At 44.7% G+C, this 25,475-nt stretch overlaps 2 protein-coding genes across 4 annotated transcripts in view; one reads left to right on the forward strand and one right to left on the reverse strand.

The window, feature by feature from the left end:
• Window positions 1-7,363, forward strand: part of LOC106606107 (multimerin-2) — a 35,703-nt gene extending 28,340 nt beyond the window's left edge. For both annotated transcript variants that reach the window (XM_082975435.1, XM_014202230.3), the window contains exons 6-8: window positions 1,469-1,905; window positions 2,055-3,573; window positions 3,955-7,363. In XM_082975435.1, the coding sequence (XP_082831561.1) occupies window positions 1,469-1,905; window positions 2,055-3,573; window positions 3,955-4,367 (2,369 nt within the window). In that variant the 3' untranslated portion in view covers window positions 4,368-7,363. The remainder of the gene's footprint in view (window positions 1-1,468; window positions 1,906-2,054; window positions 3,574-3,954) is intronic.
• Window positions 6,384-25,475, reverse strand: part of LOC106606127 (bone morphogenetic protein receptor type-1A) — a 72,880-nt gene continuing 53,788 nt past the window's right edge. For both annotated transcript variants that reach the window (XM_014202262.3, XM_014202254.3), the window contains exons 4-13: window positions 16,465-16,624; window positions 13,429-13,531; window positions 12,392-12,491; window positions 12,165-12,261; window positions 11,796-11,934; window positions 11,280-11,472; window positions 10,722-11,019; window positions 10,268-10,443; window positions 9,122-9,252; window positions 6,384-8,843 (exon numbers count right to left, since the gene is read on the reverse strand). In XM_014202262.3, coding sequence (XP_014057737.1) covers window positions 8,718-8,843; window positions 9,122-9,252; window positions 10,268-10,443; window positions 10,722-11,019; window positions 11,280-11,472; window positions 11,796-11,934; window positions 12,165-12,261; window positions 12,392-12,491; window positions 13,429-13,531; window positions 16,465-16,624 — 1,523 coding nt within the window. In that variant the 3' untranslated portion in view covers window positions 6,384-8,717. The remainder of the gene's footprint in view (window positions 8,844-9,121; window positions 9,253-10,267; window positions 10,444-10,721; window positions 11,020-11,279; window positions 11,473-11,795; window positions 11,935-12,164; window positions 12,262-12,391; window positions 12,492-13,428; window positions 13,532-16,464; window positions 16,625-25,475) is intronic.

Below are 25,475 nucleotides of genomic sequence, written 5' to 3' on the forward strand. Positions count from 1 at the left end.
TTCTCCCCCGATTGTTCAGTTTGGCTGGGCGGCCAGCTCTAGGAAGAGTCTTGGTGGTTCCAAACTTCTTCCATTTAAGAATGATGGAGGCCACTGTGATGCTGCAGACATTTTTTGGTACCCTTCCCCATATCTGTGCCTCGACACAATCTTGTCTCAGAGCTCTATGGACAATTCCATTGATCTCCTGGCTTGGTTGTTGCTCTGACATGCACTGTCAACTGTGGGGCGTAATATAGACAGGTGTGTGCCTTTCCAAATCATGTCCAATCAATTGAATTAATCACAGGTGGACTCCAATCAAGTTGTAGAAACAGGATGCACCTGAGCTCAATTTTGAGTCTCATAGGAAAGCTTCTGAATACTTATGTAAAAAAGGTATCTTTTTAAAAAGAAATTATAACCTGTTTTCACTTTGTCATTATAGGGTATTGTGTGTAGATGGCTAAGGATTATATATATATATATATATATATATATATATATATATATATATATATATATATATATATATATTTGATCCATGTTAGAATATAGAATAGGGCTGTAACGTAACAAAATGTGGAAAAAGTCAAGGGGTCTGAATACTTTCCGAAGGCACTGTATATGTGGGTGGGGGACTTCAATGTCACATACACACTCACACAGACGAGTATGCACGCACACATGCACATGCTTGTTTTACTATCGTTGTGGGGACCAAACCATTTATTCCTATTCAAAATCCTATTTTCCCTAACCCTAAAATAGCCCTTTTTCCTTGTGAGGACTGGCAAAATGTTCCCACTTGTCTGAATTTTTGTTTACTATTCTTGAGAGGACTTCTGGTCAAGGATAGTAAAAACACACACACATGCATGCACACGCACTCCCCCACACAATTTCTAGGAGGAATGTGAGAATCCCTGCAGCCTGTATCTTATAACTCTAAAAGGAACTGCTTCCATTAGGGCTGTCTCTGGGGTGCACAAACACTGCCACGAAACAAACCCATCCAACATTAAATCACTCTGCTTTCTTGTAAACAAAGAGGTCCTGTCAGGAAAACCAATACATAGGGGAAATGAAATGCCAAAATATTGGTCAGGAAATAGGAATAACACAGAGCATAGCTATTTTTGGTAACTTGGCATTTTACTTTGGCTTCATCAGCAAAAAAATAATTCAATTGTAGATTTCTTGGAACTAAAGGCTCTCATAACTGTTCCTGAGAACTAATGGCACAACTGATATGAATGAATTGCTTTTACAAGAGAATACATTCTAACAGGTTTTGAAAAGGAGCCTTGCTATGCTCCTATACACATTGGTTGGTGTACAGTTGTGGCGTCATCTCAGCCTTGTGCACTGCTATGATTTACAAATGTAAAGTCGATATGTCTAAAACTGAAAATGAGTCTTGTTCTGAATCCTTATACCGATTGACGTGAGTAAATATTATGCACTGACTTCCTGGTTTGTCTCTCAGACCCAATCCGCGGTGAGGTGGAGGCTGACGCTCTACTGCCCTACGCAGACTCCCTGTCTCCCCTCCCTCTGCCCCACATGATGGCCCTGCTGATGTCCCAGCTCCAGCCCATGTTGGATGGCTTCAACCGCACCTTGGAGCACCTGACCTTGGAGGTCAGGGGTCTCTCCCAGGATGTGGCCCAGCTCCGGAGCTCTCAGTGGGAGGTAAAGGAGGAGGCCCTGCGGGGTGCAGGTGCCAGAGAGGATACTGAGGCCTTTGAGGCTAAGCTGGAGCAGAGTTTCCAGGACATCAAGGAGGTGAGGAGGGAACTGGAGAGACAGAGAGCTGAGATGGCGGATAGGCTACACTCCCAGCATGCCTTGCTGCACTATAACATCACCAACTTCAAGACAGACATCGACGCCAAGATCAAACACAATGACAAGATGTTACAGGTCAGTGAATCCCTCATGACATGGTGATGAAACTATTTAATAATTCATAACTTTGAGACTTAGTTTCTCACTTCGGTGTTAGTATCATACACTTTTAATGGGCATTAAGTGAGAATGTTCTTCATGGCTTTCATATGTTTCCGGGGTAGGTTAATCTCGAGTCCCTGAATGCCACCCTGTCAGACATGAAGCTCGAGCAGGAGCATCTGAGTGAAGAGCTCCAGAGGGACCTGACCAGCCCAGGGGACAGGAGAGAACCCAACCAGGTCCAGCCCAATCAGGCCCAGCACCCTCCAGAGGACTCGGCAGTGTGGGAGTCTATCGCTCGTCTGGACAACAAGGTGGTCAACAACACAGTGAGGGTGAATGCCCTGGTTGAAGACTTGGAGATAGCCAATGACAACGTCCTGGACCTGAAGAGGGGCTTCCGAGGCCTTGAGGAGAACATTGCCCAAACGTGGAGGAACAGCCAGATCCAGTTCATGGAGACGGGCCTGGAGGTGGAGGCGGCTAAAGTAGCCGTGCTGAACAGCGTCAATGAGCTGGCCAGCAACCTAACCCTCCGCTCGAAGCAGCTGCAGGACATGGAGACTGACATGGACTACCTGTACACACAGTTCTACAAGAACGTCAGCTCTGCCAGAGACTGTGACTGCAAGGCATTCACCGCCACCATCTCACGTTTGGAGCAGGGACTGACCAACGTCACAGAGCTGGCCAACGACAACCGGCTGGCCTTGGATGGGAGTACCGATGCTGGGTCAGAGCGCTGGAGTCCCTTTGTGGAGGACATCTACCAGGGGTTGGATCACGTCAAGGCCTCCCTGGCCTTTGAGCAAGAGAAGAGCAGGACTCTCCACCACAATGTGACCCAGCTGCTGGCCTCCTTTCTGGACATCCAGAAGGACGTGCTCAGTCTGCGGGAGAGCGACGAGTGGTTGGCGGGTGAGATGCGTCACCTCTCCAGCTCCTTCTTTTCTCTTTTGAACGATGCCATCCGCCACACCGACGTGCTGGAGATGCTCCTGGGAGAGGAGGTGATGGGGTTTATGGACTGGCCCCTAAGCAACCAGGAGGCCCACTCCATCCCTGCACTGCAGGGGAGGCTCCGCCACATGCAGGAACAGATCATGGGCCAGAACCTCAGTCTCAACTCCCTGCTGGAGGCCGCCCGGGCAGAAGAGTTCCCAGCCTCAGACGAGCCCTCTGTGCTGGTAGACTTGGCCTCCCGCGGCCTGAAGCGGAGGAGTGGAGACCAGAGGAGTGACCACCTCGTGGTCTCAGCAGCCTCTGAGGACCGGCAAGACTACTCTGACAGTGACCTGTGGAGCCTTGAGAAAGCAGTGAAGGAGCTGGGGGAGAAGGTCCACAGGCTGGAGTACAGGCCTTGTACTGCCAGCTGCAACAACACCAAAGATGGCGCCAAACTGCAGGCAGAGGTGGCCTGGCTGAGGAGGGGTTTAGAGAATCATTTGAGTCTCTTCAAGAACGTCTTCAGTAACTCAGAGGGACTGGCCGACTCAGAAAGCACCCTGGACTTGGACCAGCTGTGGGCCCTGATGAAGAGGAAGGAGGGGAAGAGACAGAGGAAGCGCAATAACAACAAAGAGAGAATCAAAGACCATATTGGAGAGAGAGATAACCTTCGCAGCAGGAGAGATACATCAGGTAGGCATCAATCTATGAAAGTGTTTTTGTCTTTCTTTCTAACATCCACTAAGACTGGAAGTTCACTTTAAACTCTGATCTATACATGTGAAACACCCTCAAGTCAGTGCTCGCAATGGGTTAAAACAGGGAGTCGCTGAGCATGACAGAGAATCAACCCAAGACTGCCTCCTGGTGAACCAAAAATGTTTTAGTTCAGGCTTATAAGTGGTCTAAGCAGAAGTATAGCGAGTGTCTATGGGTTAAACACATTTTCCTACACCCACAATAACATCTGCTAAATATGTGTATGCGACCAATATTTCTTTCTCCCGATTTTTGATACCGCCCATAAACAGTTAGCAGATAACAGTTGATAATTCCCTGTCTCTTCTCTTTCAGTGCTATCCAAGCTGGGGGACAGTCCCCTTATGTTTCTGGCCAGAAGCATACAGCGCTGCAGACCAAGTGACAGCAGCCTCCTGGTGTTTGAGGACACATTGCTAAACCTGGGCCAGATGTACTCAACTCACACTGGGATGTTCCAAGCACCTTTGGCAGGAATCTACCTCTTCACGCTGACGCTGAACATGGAACCTGGCCCCTCGCTGTCTGGGCTGAGGAGAGAGAACGGGGAGCTGGCTGCTACTCTGCATCAGGACAAGATGGCATTGTTTGGCCCCGTCACCCGCGTGTGTCTCCTACAGCTGCAGCAGGGAGAGGAGCTACGGCTTGAACTGTATGAGGGGACTCTGGTGACCGATGACCCCAAAGACAACACCTTCGCTGGGCTTCTGCTCCATCAGACCACCTGAGGATGCCGGGGCTGCTCTGTATAGTCCGAGGAGAGATGTTGGCCTGAGAGCAATCAATCACTAGACTGACAGCTACTATGGAACCTGCGTTTCAATCTCTTACATTGATATTGGGAGGGGGAGTATGTAGAAGGTTCAGGGAGTATAAAACATTTGTCATACAGTATACCATTTAGAGCGTTGCAACGCAACTTTCCTGAAGTTATTCTAGGTAGTTATAAGGGAAACAGGAACATTTGAGCATTCTAGACCATAAAACAATATTCTATAGAAACGGACTTTCAGAACATAAGGTGGGCTTCTTTAAGATATCACACTCCCCTCCATGCTACCACAATGCTGCCCTACCAAGCAAAAAGGCAGTAACTGCTCATTTGGTCCAAAATGAGTTTGTCATTTTTGCTACAGAAAATACATGCTTAATCATGTGGACAAGTATCCTGCCTCGTATTGTGTTTTGGAGAAAATGGGCATCATGTTAGCAGTAAGTGCATAAAGTTACTGTGAAACCAAGGTAAATAAAATCAATTTTTCTCAGTTCCACGCTATGAACAGTGCCTGCCTTTTTGCTTGGTAGGGCAGAATACAGGGCTTTATGACTGCAACATTTCTAATACAGTGCCGTGAAAAAGTATTTGCCCCTTTCTAATTTTCTCTACTTTGCATATTCTAGATACTGAATGTTATCAGATCTTCAACCAAAACCTAATATTAGATAAAGGGAACCTGAGTGAACAAAATTACACATTTATTTTAAAGTTATGCAACACCCAATGCCCCTGTGTGAAAAGTAGTTGTGCCAACTTTAGCTGTAATGACTCCAACCAAACGCTTCCTGTAGTTGTTGATCAGTCTCTCGTCGCTGTTGAGGAATTCTGTTCCACTTGCATTCAGAACTACTGTAACTCGGCAACATTTGTGGGTTTTCAAGCATGAACTGCTTGTTGCAAGTCCTGCCACAACATCTCAAATGGGATTAGGTCTGGACTTTGACTAGACCATACCAAAACTTCAAATGTGTTGCTTTTTAGATATTCATGTAGACTTAATTGTGTTTTGGATCATTGTCTTTCTGCACTTCAGCTTCAGCTCACAGACAAATGGCCTGACATTCTCCTGTAGAATTGTGACACAGAAGGAACCATGAATTCTGCTTTAAGGCAAGTCATCCAGGTCCTGAAGCAGAAAAGCATCCCCAAACCATTACACTTGACCGTTGGTGTAAGGTTCTTACTTTGGAATGCAGTGTTTGGTTTTCGCCAGGCATAATGGGACCCATGTCGTCCAAAAAAGTAATACTTTTGAATCATCTGTCCATAGAACATTCTTCCAAGAGTCTTGATGATCATCTAGGTGCTTCCAGATGCCTTTTAGTAAACTTTTTGGATGACATGGGTCCAGACCTAATCCCAAATAAGATGTTGTGGCAGGACTTGAAACGAGCAGTTCATGTTTGAAAACACACAAATGCAGTTCTGTATGCAAAAGTGGGCCAGAATTCCTCAGTGACGAGAGACTGATCAACAACTACAGGAAGTGTTTGGTTGCAGTCATTGCCGCTAAAGTTGGCACAACCAGTTACTCAGTGTAAGGGGGCAATTACTTTTTTCCACACAGGGGAATTGGGTGTTGCATAACTTTAATTAAATAAAATAAGTATATATTGTTATTTGTAAATGCAGGTTCCCTTTGTCTAATATTAGGTTATGGTTTAAGATCTGATATAATTCAGAATCAAAAATATGCAAAATTAGGACAGAAATAGGCAAATACTTTTTCATGGTACTGTACATGTATAAGGCCCCAGGTAGAGAAACAGACCCTTTTCTACAAGACACGGGCTCCATACTGACAAGTTTTAAACTCTTATTACAGTACATCAATATGCTGTACCCTTCTCCTCCAGCAGATGGCAGTGCTAGACACCTTTACTGGTTTTAGCCTCATTCTCCACAGTCAAACCAACACAGTTAATTGGAAGGAAATTAAACAATAACCCAAGACCAGACCACAAAGTTGTGTACTAAAATAAGGTTATTTACTTTAAAATTGATACATTGGACAGGCTGTGTACAGAAACAGAATCGTTTTCTTTCCTTGGTAAACTCAAAAAGGCACCTTTTAACCAGATGCTGTATAAAAACACATTAAAGATGTACATATTACAGATTATTCTATATGGTTTTCTTGCATATTACAAAGAGGAAAACACTAGTTACTGCTTGGGTGAAATATTTCTTAAATATCTACCATATGTACTGTTAGCTTAATTCACACAGAAACTGTCCTGACACACTAGGTTGCACAGGATTTCAGCAGACATGCACACTTAACTAACATGTGCGCAAACCCACAAGCACTGCTCTGCAAAATATGTTTTATGAATTTGTATGGACACAAGGGAAGCAAAAGCAAACATTGGATAGATAAGAGGCAGACACAATAGGAGCAGGGAAGAAAAAGTTAAGAATACACTGGCCAAGACTTGGATCCTATGCAAGAGGGTTAACAAAGGGCACGATCTGTGACAACGCTTCCTTGCCATCATTACACGGGCAAACAAACTGTAAAGAGTTGAGAACAAGTGGTTCAGCCAAGGATGTTATGTTTTCATTTCATACCAGTATGAAGATCTAAATGTAGAAATGCAGTTCCTCTTGTGGTAAATGGTCATAAATGGGCTTGCTCTACCCTCTACACTGACCTGCAGATAACATCACAGAGGAAACCTGCAAATTTGTATATTTGCATGTGTCCCAAAACAAACAGAAGTAGTTTCACTTCAGTGTTGCATCTACTGTATGTTCCCTCTGTACTTGACTGTAATTCTGTCACACAAGCCTGAGGAAGCTTGATGGATCAACAAACTTCAATGGCATTACAGCTCTGACTAACTAAATGTTGTTTTTAGCACAAGTAAATATGCCATTTACCATAGCATTGAGTAAGCTATATAATTGTACTTTAAGTTAATAAAATGTTGCATATTTTCTGAACTAATGTGGACTTCTTGTGAGCACTATGACAAACCTGACATGTAGGACCCTGGAAGACAAACCATTACTGCACAATGCAACCATCTTAGTCAATGGTACAGTTCACTGGCTGAGCTCACATGATGTTTGGCAATATGAAAGTTGGCCACTTAATGAATATATAAATATATATCTGTAACTCAAAATGAAATTAAAAGCAAGAGAAGAGCAGGGGGGGAGATTCATCGTAGATCTATGAATGTGGGCAAGAATCAGCGGGGAGTGGGGACAGCAGAAATGTCAGATTAATCATTTTTTAGAAAGGCCTAATTGTTGTGTGCCCTCTAAGCTGCACACCTTTGCATAGGGTTCATGAGGGCCAAAATATGCCATTTTTGTGTTCTGAACTTTCCTCCCAGAAGACATACAGAACATACACAAGATAACACATATGAAGAAGAGGTAAGCATAGAGACAGGATGGGACACAAACTCCCTATTCACAAATGTCATTTGAATACAATTTTGCGTTAAATATTATTTTTTAACCAGACGTATTTTTTGTCAGAACATAGATTTTTTGGGAGAAGTCACTGAGTTGAGGTTTGTTGTAGGAAGCACAGTGACAAGTTGATTTAAGGCAAGTCAGGTATCCCCTCTCACAACGTCCTAGGTTGTCTGGATTGCTCGTAGCTCTCGAAGCAGGTCCCGTTTGAAGCCGACTGGACGTGAATACCATTGCAGCATATTGTTCTTTTTTTTGTTGTTGAGTAGGCACGGACTCTATCGATACAATATATTTACATATTAAATTCACATATAATTATAGTACCTTATTTTGTAATTACTCTACTTAAGAGTCGAGAGACATTTTAATATGGCAGGAGAAGACTGTCCTGAAGAGAAAAAATGTTGGCATAAAACGTTTACAGGCAAAAATTGAACATAATTGGCAGGTGGTGACACTTGCGAGGGCAGTGTCTTGGTTTGAAGTGAGGCTCTAAGGTTCCTCCATCATATTCCTTTCTGCCCATCAACATGTGAGCAGGAAAATGCCATCCCCCTCCACACACAATGTCATGTTTTGACTTTCACAGAAAGCATACAATGCAGCACGTTGACCAAGAACTCCTCTGGCCAGGGAGGGAATAAGGGAAAGAGCCTCTGGCAGCAGCATCTGTCCGTTGTGGTGATAGACTCATGGAGGTTAAGGCTCTATGCCCAAGGCCCTGTGACAACAGGGTCCTTTTTTCTCCCATACTCTGTTCCTCCTCCCCTGCCAACTGAACAGAGGTGACACATTCAGCATTAGGACACACTGGAGAGTTCTGTCTCTAGGTCAGGCTGTGTTGAGTATGTAGGGGGGGGGGGAAGGATCAAATCTTGATGTCCTGCGATTCTACCATTTTGGCCAAGGTCTTCTTGACTCGTAAGATGGTGAGGCGCGAGGCGGGGTTGTGGGCCCAGCACTCAGACATCAGCTTCAGCATGGCTCTCAGACACTGTGGAGAAAACACACACACACACACACACTCCGCTTTAGGAGTTTGGTCTAATTTAAATAACCGCTAAATACACAGTATTGCCTAGGCAGATTTTTACTTATTACAGTTTTTTTTAAGTACTAAATGCAAATGCTTTCATATGGGTTACCGCTGCTACAACTGGATAAAAGACAACCTTCGCCTTCTTTACATGTGTTTACGCACTTCTCTTCAGTTTCTTTCTCAAGGGTCTCGTACAGGCAAAACCATATTTGCCCTGATAAATCAGGACTCACCTCGTCACCGTTCCACCTGTTGGACACGGTGGGCCGCAGCCCTTTCACACACACCACCTCCAGCATGTCCTCAAAGGACGGCTCTGCCGGCACCATCTCATAGTAGGGCAGCTGGTGGTCCTCCACTATGCCTGAGAGGGGAGAGGGAGATAGTGACACGTAAGCAAAGCGCAAAAGAACACCGGTTCAACCATACCGTCAGTGAAGCGCTTTCCATAACCAGTTGAAATCTTAAGCCTATTGGGGTAATTTTTTTCTGTAGTGATTGGCAGGGCCTAAAAACAACACCCGCGGGTAGATTTTTGGCATTGGCGTGTAATATGTTAATTTCACAAGCCATGTTGGCGGGTGGTCGGGGCTCCACAGCATTTCACTCACATTTGAGAATAAAAATAGAAGTCAAGTATGCGCCCATTTATAGCTAAATAAATGCTGCAGAAGCTTTTGTCTTTTTGTTGCATAGCTGGTAGCTAATCATCACTCAAAGAACTACGAATCCTGTAGTATATGCTGCGGGATGCGCATCAACACTGCCTGGCTGGGAAGCAGCGCACACTGTGATTGAAGAGCTGAAGATTATATTTTTAGATGCGCTGTGCACAGGCATAAAAATGTGTCTAATTTATTCAAAAGTCTACTAAAGTGAGACTTTGTCCTTGTGTTTCTTGGCTTTTTACATTGTTTTGTTCACATGCTAGGTTGTTTTTGAATTTTTGAGTTCGCTTCAGCGAAGACACATCGGGTTGTAGTCAGATTCTATCTGACAGGCACACTGTCACCAAGGGCTATGTGCCCTCGTTGCCACGGTAACCTCCTGCCTTAAAGGGGCAGTTGAACAATTGTCTCATTTGTAAAAATGTTGGTTAATAGACTAAGGTCACAAAAATGAAATAATATTTAGCAATATAACACCTCACTTCTGACTAGTAATACATTTATTGTGACTGGTATATTTTTGGCTGGTTAACCAAAACATTTTTAGTTTCAGGCCCTGGTGACTGGTCTGGAATATCAGTATCAAATGTGTACACAAATGCCTGTAGATTCATGACTATAAGGAGTGTGTGCGTATACACATCTATATCTGGTTGTCTGTGTGTATACACGTTTGTCGGTGTGTGAGCACGCGTGCACGTGTCCCCATACCTCCTGTTACACAGCGGCGGGCCATCTCCCAGATGATGAGGCTGTAGCTGTATATATCAGCCATGATGTAGGCCTGGAAGTGGTTCTTGTTCAGGGTCTCGCCCAACACCTCAGGGGCCATGTACCTCCGGGTCCCAACCCGCGTACTCAGAGGAACGTCCACCTCGTTGGTATCACTGACGACAAGAGAAGAACAGGAATTCATAAGTAATCCACAGGGAAATGGTCAGTTGCTCCAGAAACAAAACTTCAGCACTGTTAAGAAGAGCGGCCATAAGTGAAAACATGGGTCGCATTCATTAGCGCACACCGTAGCAAAACGTTTTGCATCACAAAACGATTGTTGCTTATTGGACAAGTTCAGGTACTCCCTGTCTGTCTGTCAGTTTTCTTACGTTGAGTGCCTAATGAACACAACCTTGATTAAAACATTCATGACTGAGCAGCATTCTACCTGTTGAACTTGACAGCCAGACCCAGGTCAGCGATGCAGCAGGTTCCATTTTTCTTCATCAGGATGTTCTTGCTCTTGAGGTCTCGGTGGGCGATGGCCGGCTTGCCCTGGGTGCCGTAGATCTCCGTGTGGAGGTGGCACAGGGCACAGGCAGCGGAGTAGGCCAGTCGCAGCAGGCTCTGGGTGTCCAGCGTGGTGAACTTTAGGTAGTCGTACAGGGAGCCGTTCTCATGGTAGTCTGTGATGAGGAGGAGCTGTGTGAAGGTCCCGGTACCCTTGATGTCTGCTGCTATGAACCCTGGGAGGGGTGAGAAGAGAGTCGAGGGGTGTTTAGTGCTATATTGAGATGTAGGCCTTGCCCTGATACATGACTGTTGACCTCATGTATTAGGGCAAATGTAGGCCTAAAAATCACTCCAAGTCAATCAAGACTCTACATTAAAAACTTCGATTCAGACCATTTTAGAAAGAAAACTTTAAAATGGTAGTATGTGGTTTTGATGGAGGCAGAGACTGTAGTCTTCTTTACTACAAGCGAGTGGTAGGAACGAAGCTTACCCAGTATGTTCTCGTGCCTCATGAGGACAGTTTGGTAAATCTCAGTCTCTCTGAACCAGCTGGCCTCCTCCCGGGTGAAGAACACCTTGACGGCCACCTTCTCTCCCCGCCAGCGGCCCAGCCACACCTCGCCGTAGCGCCCCTTGCCGATCTGGCGTACCATCTGGATCTGCTTGGCAATGGTACGCTGCACCTACAAGACATACCAGGGAGAGGCATTGAGCATCAAGTGTGCCACAGATCATACCTACTACAACTTTTCCCATTTGTTATTTTCTTCACGTGACATTCGCCGTGTCAAGCAAGATGTGTGCTAATGCTTTGTAAGGCTGTGTTGTGTTAAGTTATAATTTTCAATTTTACTGAACCTACTATAATCTAGCTATGACCAAAGACAAACACAAAAACAGCTGTTACACTTTCTTGGAAAGCAGACAAGTCACATTCCATAGCCAAAGGCTTTCCATCCAGGCCACATGCTCCAAAACCCCTCCCTGTGTCATGTGGGTATCTTACCAGCAGGGGGAGCCCAGAGCCACTGCTAGAGGACTGGGACTGGTTGATGAGGTCTTTGAGAGACTCTCCCACAGGGATGAAGGCCTCGTCCTGCTCCAGGTCCCGGTGGTACCGCTGCCTCTCCGTCTGCCACTTGTACCTGGCAGGAACACACACAGATCAGTACACATGCTAAAGCTACAATATGAACAAGAAGTGTTGTGAGGCAACAAGTAAATCATTATTTGAAAAGAGGTGAAACAGACTAATCACAAAGAAATGCTTAAATGGCACCAACAGTTGATTTGTATTCTACCACCAGGACTCAAGTCACTGTACATTTGGAATCGCTCTTTCTGTTAGCTAGTCCACTGTAATAGCCAGTCCTACCTGTAGTAACAGACTACCGTGATGCAGATGAGAGTGCAGCAGCACACAGTCATTGATATAAGGAAAGCCAGCCAATGGGCACTGCCAAAGTAGGAACCTGCAAAACAAAACTATTTGAGTCCCCAAATACAATTTCCAACCCAGACAAACTAGTATAAGAATACCATAGTGGAGCCGCTACAGAGGTAAACACCAACAGTAGAGTAACAGCTGGCCCGGAGCCTCACCAGTGTCCATTGGGGGAGGTAATGTGGGCTGCAGGTCCCGATTACAGAAGTCTGTATCGCAGCATTCGATCGTTCGCCTTGTCTGAGCCCTGGGCGAATCCTGAAACAATGTTTGTTGGCATAACAAGGGTTATTTAGGAATTATTAAACAAGAACAAAATATGAATAATAGCTTTAGACTCAGTGGCCAGTTTATTAGTTAACGTCTCTCCTACAGACAGTGAGTCAAGCGGGAGTGGCTTGCTATATAAAGCAGGCAGAAAGGCGTCAAGGGATTCTGTTACTGTTCGATTGAATGTTAGAGCGTGGTATGATTAGCGGTGCGCCGGATCTCAGTATCTCAGAAACGGCCACCATCCTGGGCTTTTCACGCACAACAGTGTCTAGGTTTTACCAAGAATGGTGTGACAATTTTTTGAAATAACACCCAGTCAGTGGCAGTCCTGTGGGCGGAAACAGCTTGTTGACGAGAGAGGTTGAAGGAGATTGGCAAGAATCGTGCAAGCTAACAGGCATGCCACAAACAGAAAAATAACGACGCAGTACAACAACTCGTTGATCCTTGTCATGATGGGCTATTGCAGTAGACGACCTAACCGGGTTCCACTCCTATCAGCTAAAAACAAGAAGCTGCTCCAGTGGGCATGTGATCACCAACCCTGGACAATTGCGGAGTGGAAAAACATTGCGTGGTCCGACGAATCCCGGTTCCTGTTACTTCATACTGATGGCAGTCAGGATTTGACATAAGCAGAGTCGATGGACCCATCCTGCCTGGTGTCAATGGTACAGGCTGATGGCGGTGGTGTGGAGAATGTTCTCCTGGCACACGTTCAGTCCCTTGACACCAATTGAGCAGTGATTGGATGCCATGCCCCGAAGAATTCAGGCTGTTATGGATGCTGTGTCCAACCCGGTATTAAACTTGCTACTGAGTGTACATATACATTCAATAATGACATTCATGTAACATGACATAATTGACATCCATGTGTCCTTGTCTTGTCCTGCTCCCTCCAAACAGACAACATTCTTACCTTGCATTGAAAATGTGAGCCTTCATACTTCATGCAGCCAGAGGTCAGAATAGCTTCTCCATTCTCGTCCTCCTCGATGATGGCAAAACACTGGCCATTCGTCCTACAATATACACATTCAATGACTACAGTTCCCAAACATACTTAGGATAGCGTTTTGACCAAACCTGTCATTCATCACAGACCCAAAAGTCAGAGTTGGAACAAACATCTAAATGAAAGATTCTGGTAATTTTGTATACTTTTATCAAAAAGCTCTGAAAGTTGCTCTCACAAACCAAAAGCGGTCCCAGAAAATTGCGTACTACGTCACATATTTGCAGATATGTACGCCACGTCACATCCCTCTATCTCTTGCTCTGCTGTGGGTGTATCATGTGCATCTTGCTAGCTGTCACTCATATGGCGAGGGGCTGAAGCTCATTTGTTGAACTCAAATTACTAGGGGCTGGCCCATGTTGGGGAAAATGTAGGGAAAATGTCACAGCACAGCTCCCATAAAAACAGTCACCATCAAACAAGTGATTGAGGTAAGATCGTAATTCTGCTCATACATTTTGCATGTACGAACGACACGCTGACACATCCAGCCCAAAGCGGGAGGTAGGAATGCATGATATATCGGTGAACATATCGGAATCGGACGATATTAGTTAAAAATGCGAACATCGGTATCGGCCCGATGTCTAGTTTAATGCCGATGTGAAAAACTGATGTAAAAGCTGACTGGCATAACTATATAACGTAGGTACATGACGTAATGAGGCCACGTAAAACTTTGCGCTACACGTGCAACACAGCATTCCTAACCTAGCCCAAAATGTCTACTGTGTCGATTGAGCAGTCAAACAAGTCGAGAAGTCATTTGAAAGAATAAGAACATTTCAGCGAGACAACTCAAAGGTGAAATCCATTAACGCCGGGATAATGGAATCCGTTGCCTTTGACAATCAACCGTTTTCTGTCGTGGGTGATGTTGGCTTTCGGGAGTGGTCGAGCACTGGTACACACTAACATTACCAAGTGCGCTATTGTTCAGATGTTGCCCTACCAGAGTTGCACTGTAATAGCGCCACGACATACTACGGAACGCCAATTGGGTCTTTGCGTGTCAAAAGCGATCAACGTCAAATAACACTATTTGACGCTTTAAATAAGCTTTTAATTTGACACGTCAAATAACACAGTTCTATTATAGAATGTTGTGTGTTCTGAATTTGCATGTGCAAGCCAAGCACCACCACTACTATCAGTAGCACTGTCAACGCTGTACAAAAAAGTCTGCAAACAAGCAAACACCAGGCACAATCGATATGTTTACAATACCACGTTGGTAATAAAGCATTATGTGTTTGACTGCAACTTTTGGGGTAGCTAGCTAGTTTTAGCTTGGTACCTAGCTAGCACCAATACAACCAGCCTGAAATCAATGACCAGTAGAAACTGCAGTCATTTTCACTATTCTTAGCTATGATTTAGGAATCCTTGTGAGTACGTATTAGCTAGGCAGCCACTTGTTGATTGCCTATTGAAATTAAACTTCAGTTCATAAAAATAAATAGCTAGCTAGTTACTTACTTAACCCTGTTGCCCAAAGCTAACTTTATAAGCAGCCAGCTTCATCTGGCTAGTGAGGCTCGACCGGACCGGGTTATGCATGTTGTGAAGCTAGCCACATTAAGGATTAGGCACAATAGTGGAATTTGCAGTTTGCCTTCAAAATAAAAGTACCGCTTTCAAAGTGATGCAGAAGGTTACAATTGGTTGAATCATGCCATATTTAGACTAGATGTTAAACAAGGTTGGAATGTGAAGCAATGGAATTGGGTATCAGTCTACTCAGTGACACCCACAGAACACAACTGAGGAGTTTACGCAAATATTAGCGTTCTAGCTCTTATCACGGGACTGCGTCAGCTTATTGTGTGTATTGACATTCATATTGCACTGTGCAGCTTTACCTAAGGATTGGGGATCAATGAAATAGGGTAACAGTCTAATCAATACCCAATATATTTTTTCCCAACGTCCTCCTCAGAGTTATCAGACTCCAAAACATCTGCGCAGTATTAATTTTCCTCTGGAATAGTGTTTAATACACATAAATTGACAATAAATGTGACTCAATTCACAGTTGATTCAGAGTCCCGCAATAAGAGCTACGAAGCTAATGTTCTCTGGGTGTCACTGAGAAGACTGATACCTATGGATTGTGGATCAATGACATGTGGTAAGGCTGTACAGTGAAATAAGTATGCCCCAATGCAATTCTAAAGTATAATACATCCAGTGTGATTTCAACAGATTTGTCAAATTAACAAATTGTCTTTTGTTGATATTATATAACATTCCAACCTTCCAAATAGTGTTATTTGACGTGTATCTTTTTTGACATGCAAAGACCCAAACCGTGTTCCATAGAAATCCTGGTTGAGAATGAAACGACTGAACAAATGAACAATGAAACAGCACAGCAAGTGAAAGAAAACGCTTTTGATTATGTTTTACTGGTAATGAGGACATACGTAAATGCCAACAAAATAACTTTTTGGTCAGTGTGGTGTGTGTGTAACCTTTACTTAACTAGGCAAGTCAGTTAAGAACAAATTCTTATTTACAATGACGGCCTACCCCGGCCAAACAGGGACGACGCTGGGCCAATTGTGCGCCGCCCTATGGGACTCCCAATCACAGCCGGATGTGATACAGCCTGGATTCAAACCAGGGACTGTAGTGACGCCTCTTGCACTGTGATGCAGTGCCTTAGACTGCAGCGTCCATGTGTGTGTGTTAACTATTTAACTGTACTAGAATGCTTAAAAGGCCGCTAAAATGTTAAATATCGGTTATTGGCATCAGGTTTTTTGTCAAGGAAAATATTGGATATCGGTATTGGCCAAAAATATCATATTGGTGCATCACTAGCGGGAGGTTTAAAAAAGTATACTTAGTAGTCGCCAAAGTTACGGAGCATGTTTTTAAGGATTTGGCCTTTGGGAAAGCACAGAGTGTACAACGAGGTGGTTGGTTACTCACTCGCAGGTGTTATTTTTGTGGTCCTCTGGACAGTGGCCCGAGCAGTAGCAGCTCAGAAAGCGGGCGGCGTCCTCTGGGGCCACCGTGGGCCCGTCCCCGGGCTTCCTGGACTCGTGCTTGTGCCCGGTGCCATGGAGCATGTGGTCTGGATTCTGACCAGCTGGATGGACAGATTGAGGGGAGACAGAAAGGGAGGAGAGGAGACAGGGCGAGAGAGAGAAAAACAGTTGTGTTTTATAATGACAGTAAAAATATCACAATCCATCATTCTTTCCTTCCGTCTGTTTTTACTGCACGCATCACCGTTGTCTGGCATACAGAACATATAAATACACTGTGTGACATTACTTATTCCACCACGTCTGGTTTGAAGAGTTACAGTAGTCAAATACTAGGCTATGTAATCAGAGTAAACACAATAGCCTTACGGTTATTTTTAATGTGCTGTCCCACCCTCTATTAGTTTCTATCTGAGAGCAGTCTGCTCTGGTCCTGATTGTGTACTCATCTGATGAACCTGATCCATATATGGCAGAGGGCTATTTATACTCCATACTAGTGTCCAGCCAGGGCCATCACATGGATGAGTGTAAGCAGAGCAGACCAATGTATAAAAGGGCCAAGCCAACCACTGTTGTTCTCTCAGCACAACTTTAGCACCGTTGTCAATCTGATCGCAATTACATATGAAATTGAAAACAGTGTGGTTTTACTGGCGGAAAAATAGAATATTCATGCAGGCTATGATGTTGTGGTTCTTAATAAATGGCAAGGTTTAGTACACAGTGAACGTTCACGGCTAAACTCAGTTTACGGTGGTTAAAGTAGCCGAGCGCTCACTGCATTAACAGCGTCTAGAAAAGGGCATCGGCAACAAATCTACACATATTAAGGAGCCAGTCAGAGCCATTAAGATTTGATACATGGCACCATGGATACAAGGTCAGGAAAAGAACATTTTACAGAGCAACACACTAATTTTAGGTTAAGTATCTTATGTTGTATTAAATGTGTATGAGCTCACTGTGTTAATCCTCCTATTAGTCTGATAGTCCTGCTACCTCTCCTCATGCCCTTTCTCCTGATCCCTTTTCCTCTCTCCCCTTTTTTTATTTAACTAGGCAAGTCAGTTGAGAACAAATTCTTATTTACAATGACGGCCTAGGAACAGTGGGCTAACTGCCTTGTTCAGGGGCAGAGCAACAGATTTTTACCTTGTCAGCTCGGGGATTCAATCTAGCAACCTTCCGGTTACTAGTCCAACGCTCTAACCACTAGGCTACCTGCCGCCCCGATGCCCTCCTGCAATGCCCTGTCCCACTTTCCTTGTCATTTCATCTCTTGCCCTCTTTTTTCCAGTCCTACTGCCTGTTGTTCTTCTCTGTCCATATCCCGCTCTTCTTGACTTCCACCTCGTCATAACCCCCCCTGTCTCTTCCAGCCCCCCCACCCACCCATTTCTCTGCCCCCTATTTATTTTCCTAGCCCCCTTGTCCTTTCACCTCTGCCTTTTTCCCAGTTCCCTCCCTCCCCCATGCTGCTCAGGAGAGTGAACCTGGGCTGTGGGCCTCGCGAGCACAAAGAACAAAGTGAGGTCTGTGTGCGGTGCTCGGCGCGGCTGCGGGCACTTCCTCTGGAGCATGACGAGACTCGAGCCTGCTCGAGTTCAGACATGTCTGCAGAGGGGCCAATCACCTGCAAAACCTACACTTTGAAACGTCTCGGCAGCAGGACATCAACACGGCAGACAGCTTTTTTTCACTCCCTGCTGCTGTTGTCTCCATCGCCGCATTCCTTTCCTAGACCCCATTAACTGGCTTCAGAGTTGTTGTTCTACTCTTTCTCAGGGTTATTTCCCTCGTTTTACATCAGTGTCCTGGAGGTTCTAAATTCAGGCTGCATTCTCTGAGTAATTCCATTGGTAAATGACCATTAAAAAGGCAAGCGGAGCGATAAAATAGCTTCTGCTGGGCTCCAGTTCCTTTTTACAGTTCATTTGTACACTGATCGCGTACATAGAGACTCACTGGCATACTGACGTCAGCGAGCCTGCACTGCAGAAATAGACTACTACTACTTCTACAAATGCTTCACTTAAATACTGTACTTCAGCCAAGAGAATTTCCAAGAAATGTAATTGAAACCCCAGAGGGTGGCAGGTAAAAAACCTGCCAGACATAACTTGGTTTTGGGATCCTAAACTAAAACGATTGCGAAACACTTCTACTAACACATAACAGCTGTATCAAAATAAAAATAAATGCCCATTAGAACTCTATATTATTTCCCTTCAACAACTAAAGCAAAGCTGATCACAACTTTCTTCACTAAGATGTTCTGTGCATAGAGAAGAGAGACAACTAGCCAAGTGACTCACTACAGTCCTCATTAATGTGTCAAGGGCATATTTCACTAGGACAGATTTATGAAGACCAAGTGAGAGGGGAAATCACTGTGGCAGAGGTTGTGAGCTCATCGCTGTATCGTTAGAGCTGGGGTCCTAGGGCATAGAACAAACCCTAATGTGTTGTACAAACAAAGGTGGCGGGGGCTACCGGTTACGGCGGCACCACCCTGAAAATAATTAAGTGCTAATGGAAACCTGAGCAGTCCTACAGTGAGATAGCAGAGCTGGCCTCGGGAAGCTGGGAACCAGGGGCTTTGAAGTCTGCCTTCTATCAGTGAAGGGGGAAAACGACACACAGATTACAGGACGCCAGAGTTCCGACATTCTCCTGGGTGGTGGGAATAGACTCACAGTCTCGCGGTTTCTTCGCTCTACATCCGACACAAACACGGTTTCTCTCACACACACACCCAAAGAAATAAAGCTCAGAAAAGGAGGCAGATAGTCTAGACCTCTTGCCATTGATATTACACACAGGAGATTTAAATCAAAATCATATCAGAAATTGTTCCGCTAATAAACTACACTTAAGTGGTGGCATGGCCCAGGGCCCAGTTTGAGCTGGGCTGTCCCTTGGCGATGTTAGAGCTGTGTAGGGAGGCAGTGTGGAAACGTATAAACACACAGCAGACTGGAACCGGATCAAACGGGCCAGGCCCCAAATAAAAACCAGAGAACTATGGGTAGATGGCTCTTTCTCCCTCCCACACTCTCTCCTCCTCTCTCTCAGCTCCTTCGCTCTCCCTCTGGGAGCTGTGCCTGGTCTAGACTGGCTTAAGTCATGTTTGAGTGATGGGGGTGGGGATTCAGGAGGCGCTGGAGGCTTTGATGAGGTGATGAAAGCCTCTGATAGTCCACATAAAACTGACACGTTTTTACTTCAGTCACTGGGGGCTGTGAGGACTTTTAAGGCCTCTCTCTCCATCTCACTGGAGTCTACAGAGAAAGCCATGATGACAATACAAGATTTAAAGTTCAACATCAATCCCCCCCAAAGCCCTTTTTGTTCCTATATGGCCTCGCTAGTGAAAACACGGAGTACCTCGACAAGAAGGCCTGTGATTGGCTGGGGAGCAGTGGCTGTCAGTGAGGCTGGAAATGGCTGCTGCTCTCTCCAACTCTGCCTCCACATGTGTGCTTAATTCTGCTGCCAGTCACGGCGGAGTCTGAGGTCTGGCAGAGCACGCCCAGTAATGAGCCTCTCCATCTCCAGTCAGCCACATGCTGCACTCTTAAAGGGCCAGCACACTCAGACGCTAACGAGCCACTCCATCTACAGGCAATGTAATGCATGGCTCTTAAAGGGCCAGCAGCTGATAATTTTTGTTGTTGTCGTCAGATCCAGCCATAAGAGTGCAGTGCCATTATCTAAACAGTGTTCTGAACTGGTTGCTCTACCAACAGGGGCCACTGTGGAGGTGAGGCGAGTAATATGTCCTATACCTGCGATAGTGGTTTGCGGGTCAGCTGTTTGTTCACCTGCACTAAATTGCTAATAAACCATCCGCAACCGACCGACTATATGTGATCAAGTGAAAATCTGAGACACCGCAACCGACCCTAACCTGCTATCATAGAAAACGCGCTGTAGGCTACAGTCAGGCACGGTGGAACGTTTTTTTGACAGGGGTTGCAGGATTTTCTTTGCCGGATTTAGATATGTTTCTTATAATTTCCGCCATTTTGGTAGGCCATTTGTAGTTAACTTGTCTATAATTAGATACACGCAGCTTCTCTTCTGTCATTGCCCTGAAGACTAAATAAACCCTCGCTCACCAGAATGTCAGAAATCGATGGAATGAATTCTTCAATCTAGTTGACGTCCATAAAGTTCTCGGTCATCCCTGCACTTCTTTCACGGAGCAGAGACTAAACTTCGTTGCTCCGCAAAAGCAGCAGCGATGTGAGAACTTGACCGGGGACAAAATGACAACAAAACGGACATCAGTTTGACCGTTTGTAAGGAAATAGAAAGCTGTGAAAACGACCCAACATGTTTATGATAAGACTTCCGTTCGGCCTGGATGTATATTCACAGTGTGACTAGACCCGCCCCAATTTGCATACCGCACAAACAGATTCACAGATGACGCAATCTCACTTGCACTCCACACTGCCCTTTACCACAAAAGGAACACCTCTGTGATAATGCTGCTCATTGACCACAGCCCAGTGTTCAAAACCATAGTGCCCACAAAGCTCATCACTAAACTATGGACCCTGGGACTAAATACCTCTCTCTGCAACTGGATCCTGGACTTCCTGATGTGTCGCCCCCCTGGCGGTAAGGGTATGCAACAACATCTGCTGCGCTGAGCCTCAACACAGGGGCCCCCCAGGGGTGCATGCTTAGTCCCCCTGTACTCCCTGTTCACCCACGACTGCATGGCCAAGCACGACTCCAACACCATCATTAAATTTGCTGACGACACAACGGTGGTAGGCCTGATCACTGACAGCAATGAGACAGCTTATAGGGAGGAGGTCAGAGACCTGGCAGTGTGGTGCCAGGACAACAACCTCTCCCCCAACATGAGCAAGACAAAGGAGATGATCGTGAAGGCACTCCCAGGAATCCCAGCTCCACAATAAATGTTCCATAAAGTTCATATTTATTTCCAAATAATCAATTTTGTTTGCGCGTTAGGTTCACTATCCAAATCCACTACGCGCGTGCTTATTTAGTCCAGACGAAGAGTCAAGAAAGTTACACTACAGTTTGTAGAAACATGTCAAACGATGTACAGAATCAATCTTTAGGTTGTTTTTATCATATACCTTGAATAAAATTCCAACAGGACCTATCCGTTCTCTTTAGGAGTGAATATGAACTCAGCTCGTTCCCAAGTCATTGCGCGTGACTTGAGCCCTTATAATAGGACACCAGTTTACCACAGCTGGTATTCCCTTCAAATTCACCATAGAATCTTCAAACACCGTTCTAAAGACTGCTGACATCTAGTGGAAGCTTTAGGAAGTGCAAAATGAACCCTAAGTCACTGTATACAGTCAAGGCAATTACTTGAAAGGACTACAAGCACCAGACTTCCCACTTCCTGCCTGACTTTTTCTCAGGTTTTTGCCTGCCATATGAGTTCTGTTATACTCAGACACCATTCAAACAGTTTTAGAAACTCCAGAGTGTTTTCTATCCAACTCTACTAATAATATGCATATTCTAGTTTCTGGGACAGAGTAGTAACCTGTTTAAATTGGGTACGTTTTTCATCCGGCCGTGAAAATACTGCCCCCTAGCCCTAAGAGGTTAAACCAGCCCCACAGATATAACCGCGGGACTGTGGGTTATGAGTCAACCTGCGTATCACTAATCTGCATAAACACAGAAACTAAAATATGCCCAAAAACATGCCCACCACTAAAATCTCAGGCGGGAGAAAATGTGTGCGCGTGTGTGTGAGAGAGAGACAAATAGATGAGAAAAATATACATCAGTTCACAGCAACTAACCCCAGAGACTATCAATGTCACCTTTCTCTCAAACCTTGGGGATGAATCTGGACGGGGAGAGTGCTGCCTAAAATTAAATTACAGCTCGAGGTGGGTGAGTCGGCAAGAAATAGTATGGAGGTATTAGCTGACAATTACATAAGTCATACAACAAGTGAGCCACCCAATTTGATGGCTCCCCTTTCAGCTCCATCACTTTCACAGTAGCAAAGGACCCAGATATTTATACCTCTCACGTTCCTCAGGTTTGTGATGCTGACAATAGAAAAATGAGAGCGGCTGTTACCAAATCTCCTCCTCTCAGGACAGGTGTTACCGTAACCTCGTCACCACAGCACATTTCAACACCACAAATCTAATACATTTTGTTCATATTAAATCACTACAAGGCTTTTGTCCAAAATGTAGCGGGGGAGAACCCACCTTTCCTTACATCTGTTCTTTGAGTGCTATTGGAGAACTTCCTGAGAAGTTTATTCAACAACCCTTGTTACCCAGCAACAGTTGAGTACCTTGAAAAATATTTAACAAGTTGCTACAACCTCACTCATTAAAAGTCCTCACACATGGAAAACAACAGAAAATAAAACAACTAGACCTATAAAACATGCACCTTTTCCCCTTGGTGAGACAACAGTGTAATTCTAATTGGTTTGTTGACACCTTTGGAACAAAAAAAGTGAGTCTGAAAAGAGCATTCATAAGTTGGCACAGCAGGCCCCTTATACAGCCACCCTGGCAGCCTATTGCCCAGCGGGCACATTTGTCCCTGCCCCCTCTCCGTAACGCTTGGCATATGCCAAACCCCACACTCCCTCGCTTATCATCAGCTAGTGTGGTGTAAAAAAATAGAAAAGCGGTAGAGAAAAAAAACCTCTTGTAGGATGGAATTATTTCCGGAGAACAATGAATGTTGAGTGTTTTTTGCCCTGTAACGACTGACAGTACTATAGAGGAAACGGTTAATGTGCAAAAAGGGACCCAGAGCGCCAACAATCAGTTCAACAGCTTCCTGTAGTGAGGGGGGGGGGGGGGGGGGGGTTCCTCCGGCAAGTCACTACTGTCGATGACTAAGCTACAAAGGAGGAAGGAAGGAGAGGCTAACCTGGCCCAGTGGGTAGAGGCACTGTTTCACTGTACAGTATGCCTGGGACAAGGTAGACAAGGGCGACAGAGTCAACAGAGACTAATTAACAAAATAGCGTGGGCTCTATGATAACAAAACACAGTCATAAATTCACAACTGTTTCAGAGCTACGCTCTCTGAGACTAATCATCATACCTAACACTTGGACCAGCCTCGCCTTCCTCTTATCAGCTCGCTTGTATGTATGTGTGTGTGTGTGTGTGTATGCGCTCGCTCAAAGGCTCTGCTTTCAGAGTAATCAACTCCTGATATTTGCCTTCACATCTCATTGGCTGGTTAAAAGGTGACCTTTTACGAGCCTGAGCGCTGCATCTTTATGGCCATGGTTGGCTTTATGGCTGCTGGGTGAGTCACTGTGGAGGCCCAGCTGGGAAGGCAGTATGAGAGCAACAGTAGGAGCAGCTAAGGGAGCAGAGGGAGGCCCTTTTATGAGGCCCTGGCACTTTAAGATCGCGCCATATCCTTCCGACATCAAACACGGCCGTACAAAACCAGCGTGATGCTCGAGGCCTGCGTGTGTGCCCAGCACGTAGAATAAAAACGGTCTTCCGTGACTAAATTGTTTTTGTGATCGGAGCATATTCAGTGTCTATTGGACACACATTTGGAACACGTAGGCCTAATTTTCCAATTTAAGGGCAAAATAAGGCAGAAAGCAACCCCACAGTGCTGTGATGATCTATCCGCTGTATCCTGGGTCCATCACATGACATTCAACATCTCATTGAGAACAGGGCATTTTCCAAGTGGCGGGTACCATTCACTCCTCATGGGTGTTTCTGCACATCATGGTAAACTTGGTATTGAGAGAAGGGACTGTGAGTTGCCCCTATAGTGTTTGGTCCCATTGGTTAGGTCCCCTGATTAGAATATAAAACAGAACATTGTCATAGCCATATTACCCTGTTCGGACCACCTGGGGGTTACGGTAATATTCTTTAACTAGGTAGCTTAGGCAATGCATTTCTAAAGGCCCTGCATTTGCCGCTAATTCACTCTAATCACAGACATTACAACGGCTTAAGATACTGATCTCTCCATAGTGGGGGGTGGGGACCCTGGGTCACATGAAGGGGTAGCTTAAAGGCTGAAAAATCTAACTATTCATGCTAATTTAGTTTAACAATGTTTATCAAGACCCTCCATATGTAATTGACAGATGAGTGTTTTAACAGTACTATTGCCTTCTGAAGTTAGTCTTGTCTTGGATTCATAAAGGAGATCAAATTGGAAATTGCTGGACGGATTGGGTTAAATTGTTACTAGCTATTCAGTATTAATCATACGAGAACAATGGGCAAATTGGACACCTATTTATAATAAATATAAAATAATTAAGAGATTACGTTATAAATTCTCAAAGAGGACTGCCAGGTCATTGAACCTTGCACAGAAACAAATCAACTTTCCACCAAAACAGCATATCAGAGCAGGGCTATTCAACTGGCGGCATGTGGACCAGATCCGGCCCGTTTATTAATTTATAATGGCCCTTTGATAAATGATGAACATTAAAAGATGCACTATGCAGAAACAAAACAAGCAAGTATGATTTAGAGAATCATTGTACCATCTAAACAGTGAAATATGTTTTCCATAACTGAAACTATTGTATTTTCAGCTGGTGTACAAAACCGAAAGTAAAAGACGCACAAACACAGAAATATTGCTCATAGAACAGATCTACCGCTTCTTAGACTTGCTTTCAATGACTGACAGATCTATAACTCACATTTCTATGTGAAATTGGTCAGGTCACCCAAAAAGTTACATATTGCAGCTTTAATGAAATATCTGGAAAAAACTAGCGCCAAAATATGAAGTTCCGTGCCAAAATGACAAGCACTATTGTCTCTAGTGTGCATAGCAGTTTTTAGCGGGTTTTTTTTAGCACCTATGTGGCATGTTGACAATTTTTTCCAGCATTTCAATTTGGCTCTAGTGTTTGAACGGTTTAAACTACAAAAAATTATGACCCAACACGTACGT

The sequence above is a fragment of the Salmo salar genome, chromosome 01, assembly GCF_965601325.2.
Source record: "Salmo salar chromosome 01, fSalSal1, whole genome shotgun sequence".
Taxonomy (NCBI): Eukaryota; Metazoa; Chordata; class Actinopteri; order Salmoniformes; family Salmonidae; genus Salmo; species Salmo salar.